At 37.4% G+C, this 25,006-nt stretch overlaps 1 protein-coding gene across 7 annotated transcripts in view; it reads right to left on the reverse strand.

Annotated features, from left to right (window-relative positions):
* The window catches only part of TM9SF3 (transmembrane 9 superfamily member 3), a 76,702-nt gene that overhangs the window by 30,009 nt on the left and 21,687 nt on the right, over positions 1-25,006 (reverse strand). For 5 of the 7 annotated variants that reach the window (XM_089897965.1, XM_089897963.1, XM_089897964.1 and 2 more), the window contains exons 5-10: positions 24,311-24,388; positions 18,487-18,618; positions 16,500-16,666; positions 9,158-9,252; positions 6,013-6,143; positions 2,073-2,147 (exon numbers count right to left, since the gene is read on the reverse strand). In XM_089897965.1, the coding sequence (XP_089754091.1) occupies positions 2,073-2,147; positions 6,013-6,143; positions 9,158-9,252; positions 16,500-16,666; positions 18,487-18,618; positions 24,311-24,388 (678 nt within the window). The remainder of the gene's footprint in view (positions 1-2,072; positions 2,148-6,012; positions 6,144-9,157; positions 9,253-16,499; positions 16,667-18,486; positions 18,619-24,310; positions 24,389-25,006) is intronic. The other 2 variants (XM_089897962.1, XM_022569207.2) reach the window with 1 other exon arrangement.

Genomic DNA, 25,006 nt, shown 5'->3' on the forward strand with positions numbered 1-25,006 from the left:
GATACTCTTAAGAGAATGAAAAGACAAGCCACAAAATGGGAGAATATACTTGCAAGCTACATATAAGACAAAGGACTAGTATCTACAATATATAAAGAACTCTTACCATTCAACAAGACAAGCTATAAAAAATAAGCAAAAGATTTAAACATTCATTAAAGAATATATATGGATGGCAAATAAGTACACAAAAATATCTTCAACATTAGTCATTAGGGAAATGCAAATTTAAACCACAATGAGACAACACTACACTTCCACTATAATGGCTAAAATTAAAAAGACTGACCATATCAAGTACTGAGGATAATGTGAAGCAACTGGAACTCTTATAAATACAATGCTAGTGGGAATGTAAAATGGCAAAACCACTTTGGGAAAGTTTAATAGTTTCTTGAAAAGTTAAGCTATAATATGACTCAGTCATTCCACTGTAGTTATTTATCCAAGAGATTCAAAAAATATGTCCACACAAAGATTTATATATGAATACTCACAGCAGCTTGATTTGTATGTAATACCCAAAAACTGAAAACAATTCAAAAGTTCATTACTGGGTAAGTGGATAAACAAACTGTGGTACTTCCCTTACAATAAAATACTACTGAGCAATACAAAGGAACAAAACTATTAATATATGCAACAACATCAAGAGATTTTTAAAATAATTTTCTGAGTGAAAAAAGACCAAAAAACGATCATACTGTGTGAGTCTACTTATATGAAATTCTAGGTAATGCAAACTAATCTAAGATGACAGAGAGCAGACCGGTGGTTACCTGAGAATGAAAAAGGGAAGGGAAAAAGAAAATTTTTAAAGTAAAAAAAAGAAAAAGGAAAGAAAGAAAGAGAGGGACTTCCCTGGTGGCATAGTGGTTAAGAATCCGCCTGCCAGTGCAAGGGACACGGGTTCAAGCCCTGGTCCGGGAAGATCCCACATGCCACAGAGCAACTACACCCGTGCACCACAACTACTGAGCCTGCACGCCACAACTACTGAGCCCACGTGCCACAACTACCAAAGTCCGCGCGCCCTAGAGCCCGTGCTCCGCAACAAAGAGAAGCCACCGCAATGAGAAGCCTGCACACCGCAACAAAGAGCAGCCCCTGCTTGCAGCAATCAGAGAAAGCCCACACGCAGCAACGAAGACCCAACACAGCCAAAAATAAATAAATAAATAAATAGATAAATAGATTAAAAAAAGAAAGCGGGAAGGAAGGAGGAGGAAAAAGGGATAAATTACAAAGGTATATAACAAAACTTCTGGACTTGATAAATAACTTTTTTAAAATTGTGGTGACTGTTTCCCAAATATATACATATATCAAAGCTTGCCACACTTTAAATAGATACAATTTATCATATGTTAATTATACCTCAATACAGCTGTAAAAACATACAGACCAAAAAAAGGCATAAAACATTCTTCATTCACTGCTCTCGGCATAAATCTGAATTCCGGGCAGAAAGGAAAAAAAGAAAAAAAAACTAAAACAGATCATCACCACCACCAGCACCACAACAAAGAAAATGTGACTTTAAGTGAAAAACTGAATCCTAGTTTTTTGCTTGGTAAAAGCGGGATAATGCATACCACTATCTCTATCTCTTTGAGTTCTTCTGAAAACCAGGTGAGACAAGGGGTGTGAAAGTGTTTTGTAAAGTACAAAATGCTACGCAAATGTACCTGTCCTTACTATAACTCATCTTGTTAGATATGGCACATCACTTCAGTCAGTTGAGATCATTTTAGATGCTGTCTTCATCATTCCATATTACTAGTCCCTGCCCCACACCCATCTCATGTCCTTGTTCAATTTAATCATCAGATCACTGTGCCTTTACATGTCATCAACAATGATTTGAATAGGTCAAAGTCAAGAGTATCTGTCATGTTCTACTAAAAGGTAGTATGTGACATATTATGGGTAATATCATACCAATACTTTAATTCTATAATTATTTACATGTTTACCTGACTGTACTATTCTACCCACATTTCTCCATCTTGTCCAACAAGATATAATACTTTATTTATGCTCTTTGTTCTTCTAGTCTTGCTAAAACCTACCGAAGAGAGGAACTGAAGGTGTTCTGGCATTTTTGTTTTAATGAATCCATAACAGCTCCTAATGTTCATTACTTCCTGTGATTTAAAAAGTAAATTTTAATAACACATTCTAAAATCTTGTGCCTCATCAACATCAAGTTCACTATGTTTTGTAAGGGAGAATCCACTTTCTTCATTTTCCTTCTAGAAAAACAATTTGCCTCTGTCTTACACAGTTATTCAAGCATTACTTATCATCATGATCTCTCAGTATCTCTAAAAGATCAGTTATATGAGCAACTAAACTTACTAAGGCAGCTGGGTACTCCTGTACAATCAATCCCCTTATCTAAGGCTTCACTTCCCTCTTATCAGGGATTATTTCCTCTTGTCTTTTCTTGTTTGAAGGTTATTTTATTTGATGAAAAATAAAAAGAGAAAGAATGAGATAGAGCGATTCTTCTTTTACTCTGTTACATCACTGATCCCATGTAATGAGCCTTTGGTCTTGCTATCAAAATATTTTTACAAAATCCTTTTGTTAGCCTTAGCACTTGTCAAGAGTTCAGGTTAGGAAACGGAGGTTTTCTAACACTATTTTTATAGACTTTAGTATTCTTTCATACTTAGGTATACTGTACTCTTCTCACAACCTTTGAGAGATCACAAAATAGCATGTATCCATTACTCTTTGTCTCCATTTTTTCCTCATTGTGTTAATTTCTGATTATATATCATGAAGTTCTTTATTTTGTTGGGGGGCGGGTTACGCCACACGGCATGCAGGATCGTAGTTCCCTGATCAGGGGTTGAACCTGCGCCCCATGCAGTGGAAGCGCAGTCTTAACCACTGGACCACCAGGGAAGTCCCCATGAATTTCATTTTTGAAAACCTCAAATTCTCAAGCCATTTTCCCAGTTATGGCCCAAGACTTGGGTCATGAGAGAGCATTTCCCTAAATATTTGTGAAATCTGATTTCCTAAAACCTCGGGCCTATTTCTGATGATTCCCCTCCCAAGCTAAAACAAACCTCAAGATGACAAATATTACATGGCTCATGACCCCTGTTACTTCTCCATCAACTATTCTACCCATTAAGAGACAAAACCATAAAGTATGATAAGTCAAGGATTTATCAGTGCATTCTGAACTGAATAATATTTAGATTAGAAAGTTTATTAGTTTCTATGCTACCTTGCCTCTGAGTTTAAAACTCTGCAACTTGGTTCTTTGTCCTCTGAAAGCCTCCAATAACATTAAATTAAGAATCTGAGATTTACAACCCACAAAAGACTTGATGCCTAAAATGTTTTTTTCAGAATATCCTGGCAAACCCTTCCTCATTCCCAAGAAACTCTCATAGGACCAAAAACTCTGGGTATAACACCTAAATCATTTCTGAACAAATTCCAAAGGAAAAAGGTTTTACCTTACCAGATACAATTTAATTTGAAGTACACTCTCTCTGACTCTCTGTATAGTACCTCTGCCAGAACACACCAACTTCAGAAACAGGTATGTTCATCTCTAAACAGTCTCTGACCCCAAATTTCATTTAAATGCTCTCTTACATTGTTTTGTAATACTCTCTAGGAGCCATGCCTTAAGCGTGGCACACTACTAGACATTAGCTGAGATTACTACCACCACCCTCTACTTATGTTTCTTTTACCTTTATTAACCTGCTAAGATTGACTATTATTCAACAAGTTTAATCTGGCATGGATTTAATGGCTTTTTATGTATAATCAGGTACACATGAGCAGAGAATGTGGGGTCCAGAGACAAATTTCATCCATTTTCAATCTTATCTTGGGCTAGTCCTGGGGACAAAAGCAGTATTCTGACAAGACTCCAGATCCCAAGTGGGCAAAATCCCCATTGTTCTGGTGCCTCTGTAGGGCAAGACAGAGGCTGAAGTCACTATGACTACAGCTGGATTAAGCCTTCAATTGTGGAATCTCTGAGAAAACAGAACCAGAGCTAAGATCACCAGAGAAAAGGCTCAATGTCCAAGAGATCAAAGGAATGGGGGACAGAATGAGCTAAGGCCTCGGGAAGAGCATATAAGAGTATCTGAAGACTCTGATTTTCAAACTAGGCTATTTTAGTAGAAGAACCAGCTTCTCAGACACATGTGGTCTGGGAGCTTTTCAGCTGACAGATCCATCCTCAGATGCTGGGAACCAGAATCAGGTAAATAGTAGAGACTGGGTTTAAAGCAGGACAGATAAATTGGCATAGGATGAAGCCCTGGGCATTGAAATTTTTTAAACTCCCCAGTGACTCTAATGTGTACCCACGGTTGAGAACCATGGAGTTTGTGAGAATATATAACCATTTCCTTTATAATGTCAACAAGTCAAATAACTTAAAATATAAGTTTAAGTAGTTAAAACACTTAATGGACAACTAGGTCAAACATTCACATCAATTCCTAAATTTCATGTTCTAAACAAGTTCTGATACTCTTAAAAAGAGGCAAAAAATGTTAGACCACACACCTGATTAAAACTTGAGGGCAGTGGAATGCCCTTCACTCAGCACTCCCTCATTATAAATTAGAATGCAAATTAAGACCATGACATTGTAGGAGGCTGATAAGCACCAACAGCCAGTCTTTTATACGCCAAAGATCAATTTTACAAACCATCTCTGGCTCAGCAGAGAGTCTGATATTGTATTTGAATAATTAGTAATTATTAAATTATCTAAAGGCAAGTTACAGTGAATATTAACATTTAAAACCCCATTTACACAGTGGTAAAATTTATAATTTTAGTGAAACAAAGCATATAATTTTCACCACATCAAATTCAAAACTTTATGATAAAAATTATAACAGAACCAGAATTTTAATTTTTAAAACATTATGAAAGTAATTAATTCAGCAGATCATCTTTAAGAAGTAACTTGAATCTCTCTATATACTTCCTGATGGCCTGGAACTACTATGAAGCAAATTCTTTTCCAGTTAATTAATGAATGTAATTAATTACTTTACCCTTTCCTAACCTTTATCAGTTACTTTGCCTTGCAAAAACAAAAAACAAACAAAAGCTTTCAATTTTGAAGCAATCTGCAAAATATTCCTAAATAAAAAATATGAAAGACTTAGTAAAAATATATATGCAAGGTGTCTTTGAAAAACCTGTTCTGTAAAACAACCAATCATCTGGAATTTCTGTGAAACCATTCAATAACTCCCATACGATAGAAAGAAAGCCAAAACAATTAAAATTCAGATGGAGATATGGGTTCCAGTTACAGTTCTGCCATTAACTATCTGTATGACCTTAACCAAGTTAATTGCCTCTCTGAAAAGCAGTAACCACCTTCCAACTCGCATACATATATGTACATATGTGCGCAAGTTTGCAAAGTGTACATTAAGACTAAAGTCTACTCCAGGCCTAAAGTTGTTTCTAGTAAAAAGACAACAGGAAGAATCTGAAGACTGTGAGTTAACTGTGTAAAGCGCCAGTATTTCTGTGCTTTAGCTTTAATATATTTAAATAATCTAAAACATTTCAAACTCTGTGATAACAGGTAAGATATGAGATAGGATTTTAATATCTATAGCACATATATTATCAATATTAATACAGATGCTTTCATAAGGTTCTAAAAATAGTACACTATTACCAAAAAAAAAAAAAATGTTATGGAGAGTCTTCACTTCCTACCACTGCACTCACCTACCACATTAAAACACCCATGTTGCTTGTGTGTCATCATTCTTCTAAAATAAACTCACCAGTTTATCCCTAGCTGTTCTTTCACTTTATTGGTTGACAGAATCAAGAAAAACTGTTCTTTACCTAACTTTCCAGGACTGGGTAGGGACTGGCTGCAAATAGCAGAACTCCTAGTTAAGAGGTTCTCTGGAGAGACAGCAGGCCTCACATTAGAGAATGCTTACACTCTTTCAGTTTAAAGGTAAGATGCAAGCAACTCACCATTGTTCCAAAAGGAATAGCTCTCGAAGCATGGTAATAAATGGCTATAAAATTGATGAAAAAGGCAGTGCCACACACCATAGCTGGGATGAGGAATGCACCAATGAACATCTGCTTTATCCATCTCCTTCCTGAAACAAAAGGGAAACTATAATAATCAGAGAGCTAGGTAGACAGAGAGACATATATTAATGTTTAAAAGGTGGTTATTTAGTACCAAATTATCTAAAATTTTAATGTAAAGAACTTAAATTTGACATCCTAATAGCTGTTTCAAAACAACAGCTAATAAAGACCAGTCCAACTATTCAAGTATGTCTAGTGGAAACACGCTTTTGATGTGGGTGTACTGGAAAAGAGCAATGAACTATGGTAAAATATTCTGGTGTTTTGTCCTGATTCTGCCACTGAACCGCTGTGAACGTTGGTAAACCACTCAATCTTTCTGGGCTACAAGTTGGCCTAGAAAGGTGTTTTCAAACACCTAGGTGTTACTTGGAGTTCTGGAGCTTCTAAGAGGTGCCCATGAAGTCACCAGTAAAGGAAGGGCCCAGGTCCTCCAGCCCTGCTTCAACAGAACAAGTTCATTTTCAACAGTTTCACACATTGTAGTGTCATATATGCTCCCATTTGAAAAGAGGGTTACACTGCTTTAAACAAACAAACAAAAGTTTAAAAACCCCTGGGTTAACGTTCCCTAAATTTACTCTTAGCTCTATGATTATAAACATATATTAAAATTCATTTCTATGTTTCAAAAGGAAAAATCAATAGAATGTGTTGCATGAGCTTCCTCTCAGCAATTAGAACTAAATATTTATAAGTTTTACTATTTCTTTGAACCTCTTTGTATTGCCAAAATTCTATTTACTGAGAATCTATTATTTAAATAACCCAAGGAAAGAATTTTTAAACTATGTAATCAAAAATTTTTTAATCAAGTTCATAATGACCAGAAGCACAACAGGAGCTAGCTTTCTAACCCAGCAGAGCGCATGAGCAAGCACACCTCCGGGACACATCTTCATACTGCTCAGGAACGTAATGTAAAGATTTAACATGGGATCACTATTAAAGTTCAGCCCCACAACCATAAGCAACAGGACCCAAACAGAAAGTGCTACAGGAAAAACAAGCAATATCCTAATTTTTATTTTCTTCTATATAAAGTTCTTTTCAAACATCTGTCTCATAAGAATTACTACCCCAGATCTTGACATTCTTGCAGAAAAACTCCTTGATTCTGAACTTTTGCCTCTATTTAATTTCTTTCTCAGGTACGTTTCAAGAACCCCTCCTTTCTAAACTAATACTCAGCATTTGAACAAAGCAAAAATGGTAAGAACTAATTAAAATGATTATTTCTCTTATTAAATTCCAACTCTTTCCTAGCATTCTCTTTTCCTGCACTTTCCATTATCTTCTCAGATTCAGACACGGGTTAATAAATTCTATATTCAGCTATATTCAACTCTCTCTTTCTCCCTTTCCCTCCAACAGTCAAAAAGAATCCCACGTACGTTCCACTGGGTACAATCAGTGGCCCAGGCATCTGCATTGTGCTTCCTACTGTTCCCCAACACCCTTGGAGACTCTGGTCTTTAAATTGGGTCTGGAGCACTATCCAGTGCACTGAGGACAGTATGAAGTCTTTGAGCTCCACTGTAGTTCAGATCCTGAGATAACCTGAAGAATCCTTGATTCTCTGGGCTGACCTCTATATTCACCTGGTTTTAGGGATCGCTCAGACAAAATATCAGGACATGATCAGACCTCCTCAGGGCACTGTCAATCAGAAAATAACCTTTAGATTATTCCTGGTAAGATTTGATACTCCTAGGCTTAGGTCTGAACTCTGTCAACTTTCAAGAATAAGTATAGTAAAGTTTGGTTGGGTGTTCTTAACTTGCAATTGGACTAAAAGCAAATTTATGTCCAAGGATGAATAAATTTCCTGTTTTGAGTAATCTGTTTCTGCTGTGGAGACTTTTTTGGAGGTCATAAACTGTACAATTCTTAGCCTAACTAGTTTTCAGGTTAAATTCAAAGTAGGAGTTACCTTAGGCATCCTTATTTCCTCAGGATGGTAGACCTGTGTGCTAAGGCTCATTTCCCATATCTAGACATAGAACAGAGAAACTGAACAGCTAACTAAAATAGTCAGGAATCTGCAATGATACTCCCTCAGGCAATCCAGAGAACTATCTCTGCTGAAGGTGTACACCACATTAAGTCTGGTAGGACCAATTTTTTTAAAAAACCATGGTAAACCAGGATATCCTGAGGGAATTTTAATGCTCTGAGCTCCTACAGACGATATGTCTAGTCTACTAAAAGAAGGCAGGATTCCCTAATGACGACACTGCTTAGGATGGGCTGGGAAAATCACATTAAGAAATCTCTATCCTTAGGAATATAATTTTAATGTCTTTCAACAACCCGTCATTCATAAACTAAAATATGCTAATCTACTACTTTTAGCACGTTTCTGACTCCAAACAATTACAGGGGAAAAAAAGGAACTTAAAAACCCTGAATGCCATCACAGAAAGAAACACCAAGGAGTGGTGTCCTCATATCATCCATGTATACCCCGTCATTTCCAGGTCACGATAGTAAAGAAGGGGGTATTCAAGATGAAGCTCTCTTAGCAAAAGATTGTGACAGAAAATCTTTGTGCATGTCCTTTGATAAGTATTTAAGAGTCAACAGAAGTCAACAGATTTCCTTCCTATGCTCCTTCACTGTCCAGGCATTTATCCATAAACCATGAAACATGCCTTTACATTCGGCTATGAAGCTATATATTCTATGTGGAAACATCCCATGGAGCACTACTAGGGAACTAGGCACCTGAAAGCAAAATAGTATCAATAACTTAAATACACTCTCTCCTACATGTTCCTCAGGGCTAATTCACAGTGGACAATGGAGAAATCTATTCATTATTCATAATTTTAGGAAATAAAATGCAAGGATTCCATAAAAGCAAATTAGAACATATAATAGGTATGGTGGAGATTATGTGAAATGGGATAACAAAGGACTTTACAATGGCTGTACTGCACATTTTAAATTCCATATACCTCACAGTGTAATATTAACATCTATAATTAAAAATACAAAGCAGTAACTCATCAATTACCTCCTTGTCTAGCATACAGACTTCCTCCAAAATAACCATTCACTGGAGATGTAGCAGCATAGACAAATATGGCTGTACTGAGCATTGACCCCCTCCTAAAGAGACAAAACAACACATATGATAAACTAAAACCAACGATTTAAAGAAAATATCATATAGTCTATCACATTAACATTAGTTTAATTTCAAAAATAAATTTAGCAGGAACACAAAAGTATCCTTCTGGACTACAAAGGACCTCAAAAGGTCGCCTAGTGAAAGAATTTCTAGTTAAAATTGCATTTAAATAATAACAGACTGATCCTCATTCTTCTTAAATTTGAAGTTAAATTTCATAATATTCTAAACAAATATTTCACATTTCTTTGGCAAACATATTAGAAGCTGGCACTAAAACTGTTTTGCAACCCTGTGAACCAATCACATCATATGGAAAAGGATATTCATCTGTTAAGAAAAATAATTAGAATACTCCTCTTTATAATTTAACTGCTGGAGATTCTTGCCTGCTGATAGAAATAAAATGGAAGTACTATAACCTATATTATTGCTATTACTTTAAATGGTATAATACTGAGACTTTTCCTATTTAGTTTCCTTTACACTGTTAAAAACGTTTTTTAAAATCCATAGGTCCACAAATCAACATTAACTCAGACCAACAATTTCTAACCTCCTCTTCCAATAATATCTAAGCAATTCAGACCAACTCTCCTATTAAATAAAACTGGACAAAATATTTTAAATGCCTAATTGCAAACAGAAATATTAAAATGATAAAATGACAGTATCATTTGCCATAATAAAGAAATGTACTTAACTCACTACAAATAAAGATCATTTCTGAAACTCACCACAACTAGGAAGGTAAAAGACTACAGACAGAAAATATAACCTTGTCAGTTTGAGATAAAGAATACTATTTTAAATAGAATTTACAAGAGTATCACACTAATGTGTGCACTGGAAGGATACACAACTTTCAAAAATTAACCACCTTCTGGATAATAATTATTATTCCATTCCATTGTCCACCTACAAAGGAATCATACAGTCTTGAAACATGTACCACTCTTCCGTTCAAACAATTATGTTCCACTTCTTAAAGAAGATACATAAGTTAAAACACTGCAATGTTTAACTACACCAATATATAGCTAAATACAAGTGTCGCATAATATAAAAGTCTGTCATTCCCATGTCTAGAAGACTGTGGGTCTCTCAAAATCAATCATTTTAAAAACCAGATTTGCCCACAGCCAACATCATTCTCAATGATGAAAAACTGAAACCATTTCCTCTAAGATCAGGAACAAGACAAGGCTGTCCACTCTCACCGCTGTTATTCAACATAGTTTTGGAAGTTTTAGCCACAGCAATCAGAGAAGAAAAAGAAATAAAAGGAATCCAAATCAGAAAAGAAGAAGTAAGGTTGTCACCGTTTGCAGATGACATGATACTATACATAGAGAATCCTAAAGATGCTACCAGAAAACTACTAGAGCTAATCAATGAATTTGGTAAAGAAGCAGGATACAAAATTAACACACAGAAATCTCCTGCACTCCTATACAATAAGGATGAAAACTCTGAAAGAGAAATTAAGGAAACACTCCCATTTGCCATTGCAACAAAAAGAATAAAATACCTAGGAATAAACCTACCTAAGGAGACAAAAGAGCTGTATGCAGAAAACTATTAGACACTGATGAAAGAAATTAAAGATGATACAAATAGATGGAGAGATATACCATGTTCTTGGATTGGAAGAATCAACATTGTGAAAATGACTATATTACCCAAAGCAATCTACAGATTCAATGCAATCCCTATCAAACTACCAATGGCATTTTCCCCAGAACTAGAACAAAAAAGTTCACAATTTGTATGGAAACACAAAAAACCCCGAATAGCCAAAGCAATCTTGAGAAAGAAAAACGGAGCTGGAGGAATCAGGCTCCCAGACTTCAGACTATACTACAAAGCTAAAGTCATCAAGACAGTATGGTACTGACCCAAAACAGAAATATAGATCAATGGAACAGGATAGAAAGCCCAGAGATAAACCCACACCCATAAGGTCACCTTATTTTTGATAAAGGAGACAAGAATATACAATGGAGAAAAGACAGCCTCTTCAATAAGTGGTGCTGGGAAAACTGGACAGCTACATGTAAAAGAATGAAATTAGAACACTCCCTAACACCATACACAAAAATAAACTGAAAATGGATTAAAGACCTAAACGTAAGGCCAGACAGTATAAAACTCTTAGAGGAAAACATAGGCAGAACACTCTATGACATAAATCACAGCAAGATCCTTTTCGACCCACTTCCTAGAGAAATGGAAATAAAAACAAAAATAAACAAATGGGACCTAATGAAACTTAAAAGCTTTTGTACAGCAAAGGAAATCATAAACAAGACGAAAAGACAACCCTCAGAATGGGAGAAAATATTTGCAAATGAAGCAACTGACAAAGGATTAATCTCCAAAATTTATAAGCAGCTCATGCAGCTCAGTATCAAAAAAACAAACAACCCAATCCAAAAATGGGCAGAAGACCTAAGTAGACATTTATCCAGAGAAAATATACAGATTGCCAACAAACACATGAAAGAATGCTCAACATCACTAACCATTAGAAAAATGTAAATCAAAACTACAATGAGGTATCACCTTACACCAGTCACAATGGCCATCATCAAAAAATCTACAAACAATAAATGCTGTAGAGGGTGTGGAGAAAAGGGAACCCTCCTGTACTGTTGGTGGGAATGTAAATTGATATAGCCACTATGGAGAACAGTATGGAGGTTCCTTAAAAGACTAAAAACAGAACTACCATATGACCCAGCAGCCCCACTACTGGGCATATACCCTGAGAAAACCGTAATTCAGAAAGAGTCATGTACCACAGTGTTCATTGCAGCTCTATTTACAATAGCCAGGACATGGAAGCAACTTAAGTGTCCACCGACAGATGAATGGATAAAGAAGATGTGGCACATATATACAATGGAATATTACTCAGTCATAAAAAGAAACGAAATTGAGTTATTTGTAGTGAGGTGGATGGACCCAGAGTCTGTCATACAGAGTGAAGTAAATGAGAAGAAGAAAAATAAATACCATATGCTAACACATATATATGGACTCTTAAAAAAAAAATGGTTCTGAAGAAACTAGGGGCAGGACAGGAATAAAGATGCAGACGTAGAGAGTGGACTTGAGGACACACGGAGGGGGAAGGGTAAGCTGGGATGAAGTGAGAGAGTGGCATGGACTTATATATACTACCAAATGTAAAATAGTTAGTGGGAAGCAGCCACATAGCACAGGGAGATAAGCTCGGAGCTTTGTGACCACCTAGAAGGGTGGGATAGGGAAGGTGGAAGGGAGACGCAAGAGGGAGGAGATATGGGGATATATGTATATGTATAGCTGAATCACTATGTTATAAAGCAGAAACTAACACACCATTGTAAAGCAACTATACTCCAGTAAAGATGTTAAAGATTAAATAAATAAATAAATAATTAAAACCAGATTTGTTTTTTCAAGTATCCAATTAAACACTGCAGGTACTAACTTATTTCTTCCAGACTATCATTAACAAATTGATCCATTCTGTTTATAACTGGGTGTGTGACCACTGACAGAGAGTTCAAAAACGCTGCTCATGTGACTGAGAGTCCACAATGACTACCAGCGGGTTAAGTTTGTAGTCCCCAGAGACATTTCCACTAAAGGGAAGTGTGAGTATATAAGTTACAGTTTTAAAAATCAGACATACCCTTGCACCTCTTTGTTCATAAATATTTTGTGGGTATTTTACACCCAAAATAGACCATTTTCATCTACACTGAAAAAATCTGCTGAAGTGGGGAACTGTCCTTCTTGTTCATCTCTCCAGGACTGGGGGTCAGGGGAAGCGGGAGATATCTAAGTAGCTGCTTCACCTACACGTGCCATCTCACCACTGCAAAGCAAGTTTCAGCACAGCAGCTGCATTCTACCAGACTCACCCATACCTTCTCAAACACCATATGCCTTCTCAAGGGCTAATATCACACTAACCTGCATCCCTGCATTGATGTTGATCCTCTACCTATCTAAATATTTTCTTCTTCCCTGATTGCTATGACCATCATTGAGCAAAGTAATTTTCACATGTTACATTATCTGCTTTTTATCCTCTAGAATCCTTTAGATTCCTACTCTGGAGTGAGTCTTACAAATTTTATGTGCAAGTTTTTCATTTTCTCACCGCTTTGTATTTTTACTATCTCTATCTTCATTTCTACAGTCCAGAAAATTAAGAGACACGTTCTAGAGTAAGAGTGCCTAGGTTCAAATCCCAGCTTACTAACACCCTTTACTAATAGCTATGTGATCTTACTCAAATTACTTAACCTCCCTGAGCTTTACTCTTCTCATCTGTGGGATGCAGACAAAAATAGTCCCTTTACGGGGCTGACGTGAGGATTAAATGAGCTAATGAGCATAAAGCTCCTAACACGGAACCTCAATAATGTTAGTCATTTTGATATAATAATAATACTGATATCATATCATAATAATACTGATATCATAATAATACAGCTGTAGTACTTACCATGTAAATGATTAAGTATGTTCACTTCAAATAAGCTCTACGTAGAACAACTATCAATAATAATGACAGGCTAAAATAACAATGCATGACTTGCCTACTAATACCATCTATTAGATGCGGTTTCTTATTTCTAAAAGCTGAAGGTCTATAAGCAGAACAGCTTCGGAATTAAAAAATGAATTGCCAACGCTGTAACCCTAACGTTTCAGAAGGAACAAAGCAAAAACTTGGATTCTAGGAGAGGTTACCCACTACTAACTTATAAGACTGTGACTACTCCAAAGAAGACATACAGATGGCCAAGAAGCACATGAAAAGCTGCTCAACATCACTAATTATTAGAGAAATGCAAATCAAAACTACAATGAGGTATCACCTCACACCAGTTAGAATGGGCATCATCAGAAAATCTACAAACAACAAATGCTGGAGAGGGTGTGGAGAAAAGGGAACCCTCTTGCAATGGTGGTGGGAATGTAAATTGATACAGCCACTATGGAGAACAGTATGGTGGCTCCTTAAAAAACTAAAAATAGAAATACCATATGACCCAGCAATCCCACTACTGGGCATATACCCAGAGAAAACCGTAATTCAAAACGAATTACTACCCCAATGTTCATTGCAGCACTATTTACAATAGCCAGGTCATGGAAGCAACCTAAATGCCCATTGACAGACGAATTGATAAAGAAGATGTGGTACATATATACAATGGAATATTACTCAGCCACAAAAAGGAACAAAATGGGGTCATTCGTAGAGACATGGATGGATCTAGAGACTGTCATACAGAGTGAAGTAAGTCAGAAAGAGAACAACAAATATCGTATATTAACACATATATGTGGAACCTAGAAAAATGGCACAGATGAACCAGTTTGCAGGGCAGAAATAGAGACACAGATGTAGAGAACAAACTTCTGGACACCACGGGGGGAAAGTGGCGGGGGGTGGTGATGGTGGTGGGCTGAACTGGGAGACTGGGATTAACATATACACACTAATATGTATAAAATGGGTAACTAATAAGAACATGCTGTATAAAAAATAAATAAAATTCAAGAAAAAAAAAGACTGTGAGTATACAGTCAGTGTCAATTCCGTAGTGATGCAGTTAATCCAGTATTTAATGTAAAGCATGACTTCTTGAAAGATTTGAAATGCTTTTCTTGAATTTGGGATTTCATTTGAGATATATTATATCCTAAAATAAGAACTACCTACCAGAACACTGAAGTTTAGGTTTTGGCCAATTATTTTAAGGTTCATGCGGTAAATAAATTACAAAGGTTATATTAAAGAAATATGACAGAAACTACAGAGAAATAACTTTGTTGATTAATACACATTCACTGCAGTTCAACAAGCACTGATTGAGTACCCTGCATATACGAAGTTCTTGAGGTACTCTCAGAATGCAAAGATAAGACCCAGTCCTTGCTCTCAAGGAGCTTACTGTCCAGTGGAAAAAACAGCAAGTTAATATAGTTAAATATTTAATATACAACTAAAGAGCCATGCTTTCAGCAAAACAATTTACTGCTTGTCCACCAAATGCCAAGCATATTTAAGCAAGAAGGCATCATGAACTGAAACAGAGGTACGAGATGTAACTGGGGACAAGTGTCATTCTGACTGAGGACTTAATGGGGTGGCGTCTATACCCCAGGCTCAGAGCATGTTTGCTTTGCTGAGGTCATGGTTCTCTGAGCACAAGGTTATAGTGCTACTAAATAGGGACTTGAGATCTTGGTGAATGTACAACCTTTTCTTATGATCCAAAGGCCTCACATCAAGAATTTCTTGCAGGACTTCTCTGGTGGTGCAGTGGTTAAGAATCCACCTGCCAATGCAGGGGGCACGGGTTCGAGCCCTGGTCTGGGAAGATCTCACATGTCACGGAGCAATTAAGCCCATGCACCACAACTACTGAGCCTGTACTCTAGAGCCTGCGAGCCACAACTACTGAGCCCGTCTGCCACAACTACTGAAGCCCACGTGCCTAGAGTCCATGCTCTGCAACAAGAGAAGCCACTGCAGTGAGAAGCCCACGCACCGCAATGAAGGGTAGCCCCCACTCGCTGCAACTAGAGAAAGCCGCGTGCAGCAACAAAGACCCAACGCATCCAAAAATAAATGAATTTATCAAAAAAAAGAATTTCTTGCAACTGGTTCTGTTTTCAAAGAAAAAATGTACCAGAAAACCATGTAAAGATAGGATAAGAAGTCATTCAATTATTTTTCTAAACTCATGTGCCTTTTCCACCACTCTTTTTACTGTTATTTACAATGCTTTCTTCTGTCTGTAGAGTCTACAAGTTTTGGAGGCAGATGTGAAGTACTAACTCAGTAAATGTGTAATCCTTGTGCGTTTCTTATAAAGATCTAATTGGATCTTCAGATTTCAAAAAAGTGCCTATTCGCTTTGTCAAACAACTCTGATTTGTAACTAATTCTGCTCATACCTCTAATGGAATATAACCTTTATAACCAACCAAAATGTTCAGTAAGGTTAATAATTTTAGGATATAACAGAAAAATATACTTACAGCTAAAGAATACTGCTCATTATTTATTTGCAATAATGATATTTAGGCTATTTAAATTCTAAGATAATTGAAATCAGCAAGTATTTAATTATGATTGACTTAAAGGTTCCAATTATTAAAACTATTCAAGAACAACAAAAAAGTAATAAAGTTAAGCACATGAACTTACTCTGTATACAAATCTTCTATCATTGCAACAATAATAACAATGAGAGACACAGCAAATATCTGACATCCAGAACCAATGAGAGAGGAAAATATCAGCGGGTGACTTGATGGTCTAAATACATCTCCATGCACCTGCTTCCATCCATACTCATCTCCTAGGTCTCTATCCTATATACATATATATGTTGAGAGAAAAGAAAATAATTCAGAATGAAATTAAAATACATAAAATAGGTAAAAATTTACAATTACAGTCGTAAGTTCCCTCACTACAAACTTAAAGGTATTAAAAGGGTTTCAAAATATCAAGAAAAGACATTTGTTCAAATTTAAAATAATTTCTGCCTTAATAACTTATAATGTTAAAGTGCTGTAATATTACTGAGGCTCAGGAAGATGGATCCTGGTTGTACTCAGAGAATCTCAAAGAATGGAAAAAGAAGTCTAGGTGCAAAAAGAAATGGTCAAACTGGGAGAAAAGCCCAATGGCTCTCTGAATGTTACTTTCAGACACTACTCTTGACCTTTACGTCATGACTAAGGCTCACATATGAGTGGGGGCCAGGTGGAGAGCAAAACTGAAGAAGATTAAAACCAGTACTAGAGGGCTTCCCTGGTGGCGCAGTGGTTGGGAGTCCGCTGGCCGATGCGGGGGGCGCAGGTTTGTGCCCCGGTCTGGGAGGATCCCACGTGCCGCGGAGCGGCTGAGCCCATGGGCCATGGCCACTGGGCCTGCGCGCCCAGAGCCTGTGCTCCACGGCAGGAGAGGCCACAGCAGTGAGAGGCCCGCATACCGCCAAAAAAAAAAAAAAAAAAAAAAAGACAAAAAACCAGTACTAGATGCCCTAGCAATGCAGAAATCTCCCTTATAGCCTGGAGCCTAAGAAAATACACAGGGAATATATCAAATAGTTAAATATCATTTAACTGTCTATAGCATTTTTTAAAAAGGATTCAATTTTGCCTTTTCAACCCAAGTAAGCAAATATCCAAAACACTGTTTCTTAAGAAATATCAGTCCCTCAAGATAATCTTTGTGGTTTTTTTGGCCTTGGTGGGGGGTGGGGGGGTCCTGGTCAGCTATGTTTGAGAGGCACCAAATATTTCATCTACCCTCTGATACTTCACAATACACATGAGCATATTAAAATTTTAATTTGTTTAACTGTTTTCCAAACTTATTTAATGGTGGAGCATATCTACACAGACTAGCCATTAACAACTGAATCACTCTGCTGTACGCTTGAAACCAACACAACATTGTAAATTAACCACACTTCAATTAGAAAAAAAAAAGAATAGCCATTAACATTCCTTGGCAGTCCAGTGGTTAGGACTCCAAGCTTTCACTGCTGAGGGCACGGGTTCAATCCCTGGTCAAGAACTAAGATCCTGCAAGCCACACAGTGCAGCCAAAAAAATTAAAAACAAAGAAACACCACTTTTGCTCATTTACGACACTGTTCAACAATTTAGTAAAAATAATTTAGAAACAACCCTCCCCTTTGAACCTATTAAACTAAATGTAAATCAATCCTTCCACCTACTCCCTTAATTTTATGCAATACTTAACAGCATTAGAAAGATACCAATACAAGTCTACGACCTCCTAGCTGCAATTCTGAAATCAAAAGCTCTGAAAAATGAAAAGTCTGCCTCACAAGTTTGACATATCCTTATATGGTGGCAAATCTTGCAGCGAACTAACAAGAGGTTATTTATACTGTTTATTTATCCCACTTAGGGTGAACAGTCATATGTTTTGCTGAAAACACATTAATATATTTGATTATAGGACATGTAATCAGGGCATGTAAAAAACATTAAAATATTCAATTAGAGACCCCTCAGGGAGCTTTCTACCTTTCTAAAACCTGAAAATTCTGAATTCTAAAGCTCATCTGACCTCAGGATTATGGACTTGCTTCCAATATTCAATAACACTAAGTTAAATTATTTTATAAATACAGTGTAAAATGTTTGCTTACCATGTCGTCCATTTCTTCTTCTTTACTGTACCGGGCATAATCTTTTCTTAAAGTTCTCATTAAAATCATTGAAACTAAGCCCACCAAGAAGATAACCATCATGAAGGAGTTGAATATTGAAAACCAGTGAATCTAAAATAACAGAAAATAAAATATTACTTACTTGAAATACCAGTTACAAAATTCATGGGTTTCATGAGGACAATGGGATGTTAATGCAAAAAAACCCCACAAAAGTCTTCTAAAAACTTTTACATAAAAATCCAAAACTAAGATATACTGGGAAAGAGTAATCAAAGGGATTGGCTTTCTTTCCAGTAAGCTTTAGATGCATTAAAAGTATGATACTGTTTACACGGATTATCACAATCAAATTTATTGTACAAATAAAATACAATTTGGCCGCACAGAATATGCTATTCAGCATTAGAGAGAAAGAGCATGGGTTTTGGAGTCAAACAGGTCTGAATTTCAACACAGGCCCTGACCCCAGTTTTCCTACATCAAAAATGAAGGAAATAATACTATATCGTAAGTGATTTGTACGGTTTAATACACGTATAAACTGTATGGCACCGTGTCTGGCACAGAGCAGTAAATAATAAATATTAGTTCCCTTCCCTCTAACTAAGCAACTACCTGAAAACGTCTTTAAAATTATAAGACTAGGGCTTCCCTGGTGGCGCAGTGGTTGAGAGTCCGCCTGCCGATACAGGGGACACGGGTTCATGCCCCGGTCTGGGAAGATCCCACATGCCGCGGAGTGGCTGGGCCCGTGAGCCATGGCCGCTGAGCCTGCGCGTCCAGCACCCGTGCTCCGCAACGAGAGAGGCCACAACAGTGAGAGGCCCGCGTACCGCAAAAAAAGAATTATAAGACTAAACCATCATAGCTGCCCACCATGAACTTAGGCCACCTTCCTGAATGACCTGCTTCACTTGCTTCCAGTTCATCCTCTCCACCCTGCCGCCACCATCATGCACTCCTCTCCAAAGCAGCTATCCATGGTACAGAGAACTCTGAGGTACCCCATAGTTTCTCAATGCCCCCAAGGCTCTTGACTTTGATTTTACCCACACATTTGTCACAAAATTATGTCCAGATTCAGCACAGCTGACTTCAACTGTCTGTGGCACTGTCCAACAATTCCTTTATATTTTAATTCCCAAAATTTCCTTATGGATAGTTCCAAAATTTCTCTTCTCTCTCAATTTCATTTATTTTTCCCTTCCTCTCTATTTCCATGCCATCACCTCATACCTGATAGCTCTAATGGCCTCTCCTAGTTGACGACTTTTATGTTTGGTCTTTCTCCTTCCTTTCAATTTATCCGACAAAAGCTTATCCAGCAAATCTTTTTGAAACATCATGTTCATGTATCACTTCTCTTTTCTAAAACTTACAGTGACATTCCCTATTTTCTCACATAACAAACCTAAACTATCTTCCCTAATATTCTGTACCCCTTGTAAGAGGGCCACCTCAGCTTAACTAGCCAACCTTTCTTTCCACTGTATCTTATATTCCGATCAGGCCTACCATTCCTCAATGACCCAAAAGTACAGCTTATTCACTTCCACCTCTGTATCCTTCTCAGAATTTCTTCTCACATGGGACCCACTTCTATCTAGCTTTGTAAATTCTATCTACAATTTAAAACCCAACTCAAAACCCCTCTCCTCCATAAAACCTCTCATACACATATTTTAATTATTCACAGATATTCTCCTGCTCTAAACTTCTACAGATACATAGAATATTTAACATGAAGGAGGTACTGTTCTGTACAATTAGGATTTTAATTAGATTTTAACTTGGGCTAACATGCTGAGCATGTGCACTAGAGTGAAAAGCAGTACTGGCTGTTACCACCCTGAGGCTTCAGGCAACTGATAAACTATGGCTTCCCCTGAAAAACAAGGGGCAGTCAACTGCCTCTGCCTCTTCATAAGGTCATTTCTTCCTTCATTCAACAATTTATTAAATACCTATTGAAATTATAAAGGAAATAATGAATGCATTATATTTTGAAATATTTACCAAAAAGGGTTGTATAAATTTAAGTTTATCACAAAAGTTATCACTTAAGATTTATAAATGCAGTCTATAATAATAGGCTTTTCCAAAGGTTTGATTTTGTTTCTAATCTGGGAAATTAATGACCCAGAAAAGGACAAGAGAGAAAAAAATTTACATATATATATATATATATATATACACACACATATATATAAAACTCATATCTCTTTTCAGTCAATTTATCAAATTTTTGAAGAGAAAAAGGTTTATATAGTTACTACTTAGTAATAAGAAAGATACTCCCCAAAATGCAAAACTTTCTAGCAAAGCTCTCTATCTTCTAATCTAATATACAAACATTAAACTAATACCGATTATAATGTACTACTAATTAGTTAGTACTAATGTACTAACCTGACATTTTATAATATTCCTTTATCCCCAAAATAAAATGTTGCATGATTCTGAAGTTATTAACCAAGGGAAATATTTCTTTAAAACAATAAAGAAATGAGATGTCACAGAGGGGTTACTAACCCTACGAACTGCTGACTCCAGCACCCCCAGTGTTGCTAATCCGAAAGCAGCACCCCAGGTTTGTCATAAATGTTAGAACACTGGAGATTAACTAACTATACCACCAGGGCTGCCTCTTCCTGAGCACCTGCTCTGGAAACACTGAACCAGGTGCTTTATATGCACTGTCAAATGGAATTTCACAACAACTCTGCAAGGAAGTATAACCCCTGCTTCACTACTGAAAAGAAGCTAAACAACTGAGTCATCTGACCACAGTTACAGTAAATGGCAGAGACAGAGTCTGTATCCAGCTGGGGCTCCTAAGTCTATGTTTGTAGCCACTGTATTAGAAACAATCCCAACTCTTACACAGTAGATCCCATCTACTCCTGCCTACTCAAGGAAAATGCTTCAGTAATTCTCCCCAATCTCCTGAATCATCAGTTTTGTACTCTCTACTGAACCCCATCAACATAACAAACATATTTTTCTTACATTTCCAAAAAAAAAAAAACAAAAAACCCAAAAACAAACCCCCACCCCGTTCCTGATTCCATATTTCCTACTGGGTACTACACCATTTCTGCACTCCCTTTAGTAGCAAACTTGCTGCCTCCAATTCCTCTCCTCCCATTCTCTCTTAGACCAGCTCTGTTGAGATTTTGCCCCACCACTACACCAAACCTGCTCTTTGTCAAGTTCAGTGATGACCCCAGATGAATCAACAGGTACTTTCAGTACTCATCTTACCTGACCCATCAGCAGCAATTCAGAACTAATCTTTCTATCCTCTGTGACAAACTTTCCTCTCTTGGCTTCCAAGATACCATACAATCTTTTTTTCACCCCATACCTTACCAATATCTCCTCAGGGCCCTTAGCTGTTTCTCCTTTTCTCCCTGAACTCATACTACTGCTCCCAGGGCTCAGTCCTTAGTCCTCTTCTATCTCTACATACTCTTCCTTGGTGTTGCACTCAGTCTCGCAGCTTTAAATACTATTTATATGCCAATGGCTACAAAATTTGTAGGCCTCTCTTTTGAACTCCAGATTGATATATCCAACTAGCTGGTCATTATCTCTGGATATCTTACAGACACTTCAAAACCACCATGTCCCAAACTGTACTCTGCTCTTCCCCTCCAACTCTCCAAATACAGCTTTTCCACCCCACTGACAGCAGTTCCACTCTGATAGATGCTCAGGCCAAAATGTGGAGTCTTTCTCAAACTTTCTTTATCTTTCTATCCATCAGGAAATCTTGCTGGCTCTACCTTCAAAATACGTTCACAATCTGGCGTCTTCTCGCCACCTCCACTGCTATGCCTTGGTCTGAGCCACATTTACTTCTTATCTGCATTAATGCGACAGCCTCTCCAGTGGTAACCCTGCTACTCCCCGTTTCCCACACCACCCATTTTCAACATCACAACCTGAAAGACCCTTTTTAAAAAGAGGTCAGATCTGCCATTACCCTGCTGAAAACACTATCCTGCCCCCTTTGCACTCCAAGTCCTTAAAGCAGCCATGGATGATCTGGCTCCTGCTGCCTCTCTGACTTCATCTCCTACTTCTCGTCCCCTTGCTCTGCTCCAGCCATATGGACCTCCTTGCTATTCCTCTAGCACACCAAGCATGTTCCCACCTAACAGGCCTTTCCATGGTGGTCCTTCTGCCTGGAATACTCTTTCTCCAGATGGCCACATTCCTTATTTCCTTCAACTCCTTCAAGCTTCTGCTCAAAAGTCCATCTCAGAGGCTTACCCTGCCCTCCATACTCAAAACTACAACTTGCTCTATCCACGGCACTCTTACCCAACTGGTCTTTTTTATTTTTCCATGTACACATTTTTCAACATACTATACATTTTAGTTATTATGTTTACTGCATGTCTTCCCCACTAGTATGTAAGCTCCAAGAGGGCATGGATCTTCGACATTCATTCTCTAATGTATTCCACTTACTGAGTACAGTGCCTGACACACAGCAAGTGCTCGATTAATATTTGGTTTAAGAATATATATGGTAGAAAAAATATATATATATATATATGGTATACAGTTCTACTAGTGAAAATGCCAAAAGGCAGCCTTTCCATCAAGTTGTCACTACCCCATGAGACTAGAAGCAAGTAGACCTAGGTGTTCTGGTAGGGAATGTCAGTTGGAAGCCCTCATATTCTCAAATGCTACTTAAAGTTGAAGTTATTTGTGCCTATACCTTTAAATGGACTACCATGTTCAGGACTGCCTGAGCGCTGAATCTGAGGAAAAGCCCTGGGAGGGTGGGGGAGGGAATCATAGCTCCAGGAGTAGCGCACTAAATCTTTCAGTAGGGGCTAAACCTCAAACAGCTTCATTTTTTTCTCCTAGGACCCCATGGAAGATTAGAAGTAGTAACAGGTTCTGGTGGAGTCTAAAGGTGGAAACTGGCTGCAATGATATAACTCTGAGACAAAAAAAACTTATAAGCCATCTCAAAAATTGATGACTAGTAAACTTCAGGATTTCAGGTCCAAAAGATAGAAGAGGCAAGTCAGGAAGAAAGTCAGAAGAATGGATATATCCCCTTATACCTCGTAGTTTTTTCAGGTCCACCCTTGAAGGAGTTGAACCACCAAAATAAAATCTGTTTTTTGCTAAAAATAACCAAAGCTATCTGTACAAAACCAGCAGCAATGCCACTAGACTAAGGATCTGAGATCCAGTGTATACCTGCAGGTGGGGGGGTGGGAGGCATCTTTCCATTCCTGGTGTTTCTTTGTATGTGGAAGGATTTCCCCTGGCAGAAACTCCTGGTATCACTCCACTCTTGTATTCATTCCTCCCTAGAGGATGCATACATTCTGCCCTGTTTCTCCACACTGTAATTTTTACACACACAGGCGCCCAGGTAGGAAAACTTGAAACAGTCCAGCACTGTCTGAGTGTAGTAAGTTTCTCCAATTCTGAGTTTCAATATTAAGAAGCCCACTTGACCATAGTTACAGCCACATTCTCCAGTATTAGCCTCATTAGCAATAAAAGTGGTATCTTGGCTTCCCATATGCTGTATTCTTCCGTGTGTATCTCTTCATTGGTTTAACCCAGGCATGATGAAGGGAGCTTTTGACTGCTCCTCTAAAACTCTCTATCACTCTTAGGACTCTGAGCTCACATCTGAAATCAGCCTTCGTTAAATCTCTGAGATCCACAACCCTAGCACAGTGCCCTATACGTAGCAGATGCTCATTGTTTAACTGATTGAAGCACATACTGAACGTCTTAAAATACACAATTTACCTACCCTGTGTTGAAAAAAGGATGGATCAAGGTATTTGTCAAATCGATCTTCAAATTTTACATCTGACTTTTTCCATTTTACCTGAAAAAAATTTTCTTCATTTGAAAATCAAAGCCAGTAAACAATAATCTGATAAAAACTCTGAGCAAAATTTGAAAAGATTTACACACTTAGAATAAGATACTAGAGAAATAGTAGAAAGTTACTACCAATTTGAGAAGTTGAAATACATGATTAAAAAAACCAGCCAACTTTCCTCTGTGTATTAACAAAACTTATGACTTAGAGGGATCATTTCAGTTTTCAAGGACTATTAACTGTTGCTGACTTACATTCTCTGACCTCATAAATGTGATAACAACTCAATTAAAGAGACCAAATAAAATAAGAATCTGTACATCTTTGACTTTAGATTGCATTAGTTTTATTACAATGATGTTTCTTTATAAGTACGGTTATGCAAATATTATTTGCCCTAGGTACATATGCCCAAAGCTTGAAAAACTTTCAAAACTGTCTACCAGCAATGGATTCATTCCAGTTACCTGGAAAAAAACTACTGAAAAGAGAGGCTACCTACGTCGGATTTCTCTTCTTTCCACTACTTTTAATCCTAACAGAACAGAATTAACTTGACAGTTGCAAGGGGCTCTGACAAGCTCTTACTCTGCAGGAGTATCTTATTCCACCTGATAAAGC

Source organism: Delphinapterus leucas, chromosome 16 (assembly GCF_059928025.1).
Source record: "Delphinapterus leucas isolate spDelLeu-1000000601 "Yukka" chromosome 16, BTC_Dleu_Yukka2, whole genome shotgun sequence".
Lineage (NCBI taxonomy): Eukaryota > Metazoa > Chordata > Mammalia > Artiodactyla > Monodontidae > Delphinapterus > Delphinapterus leucas.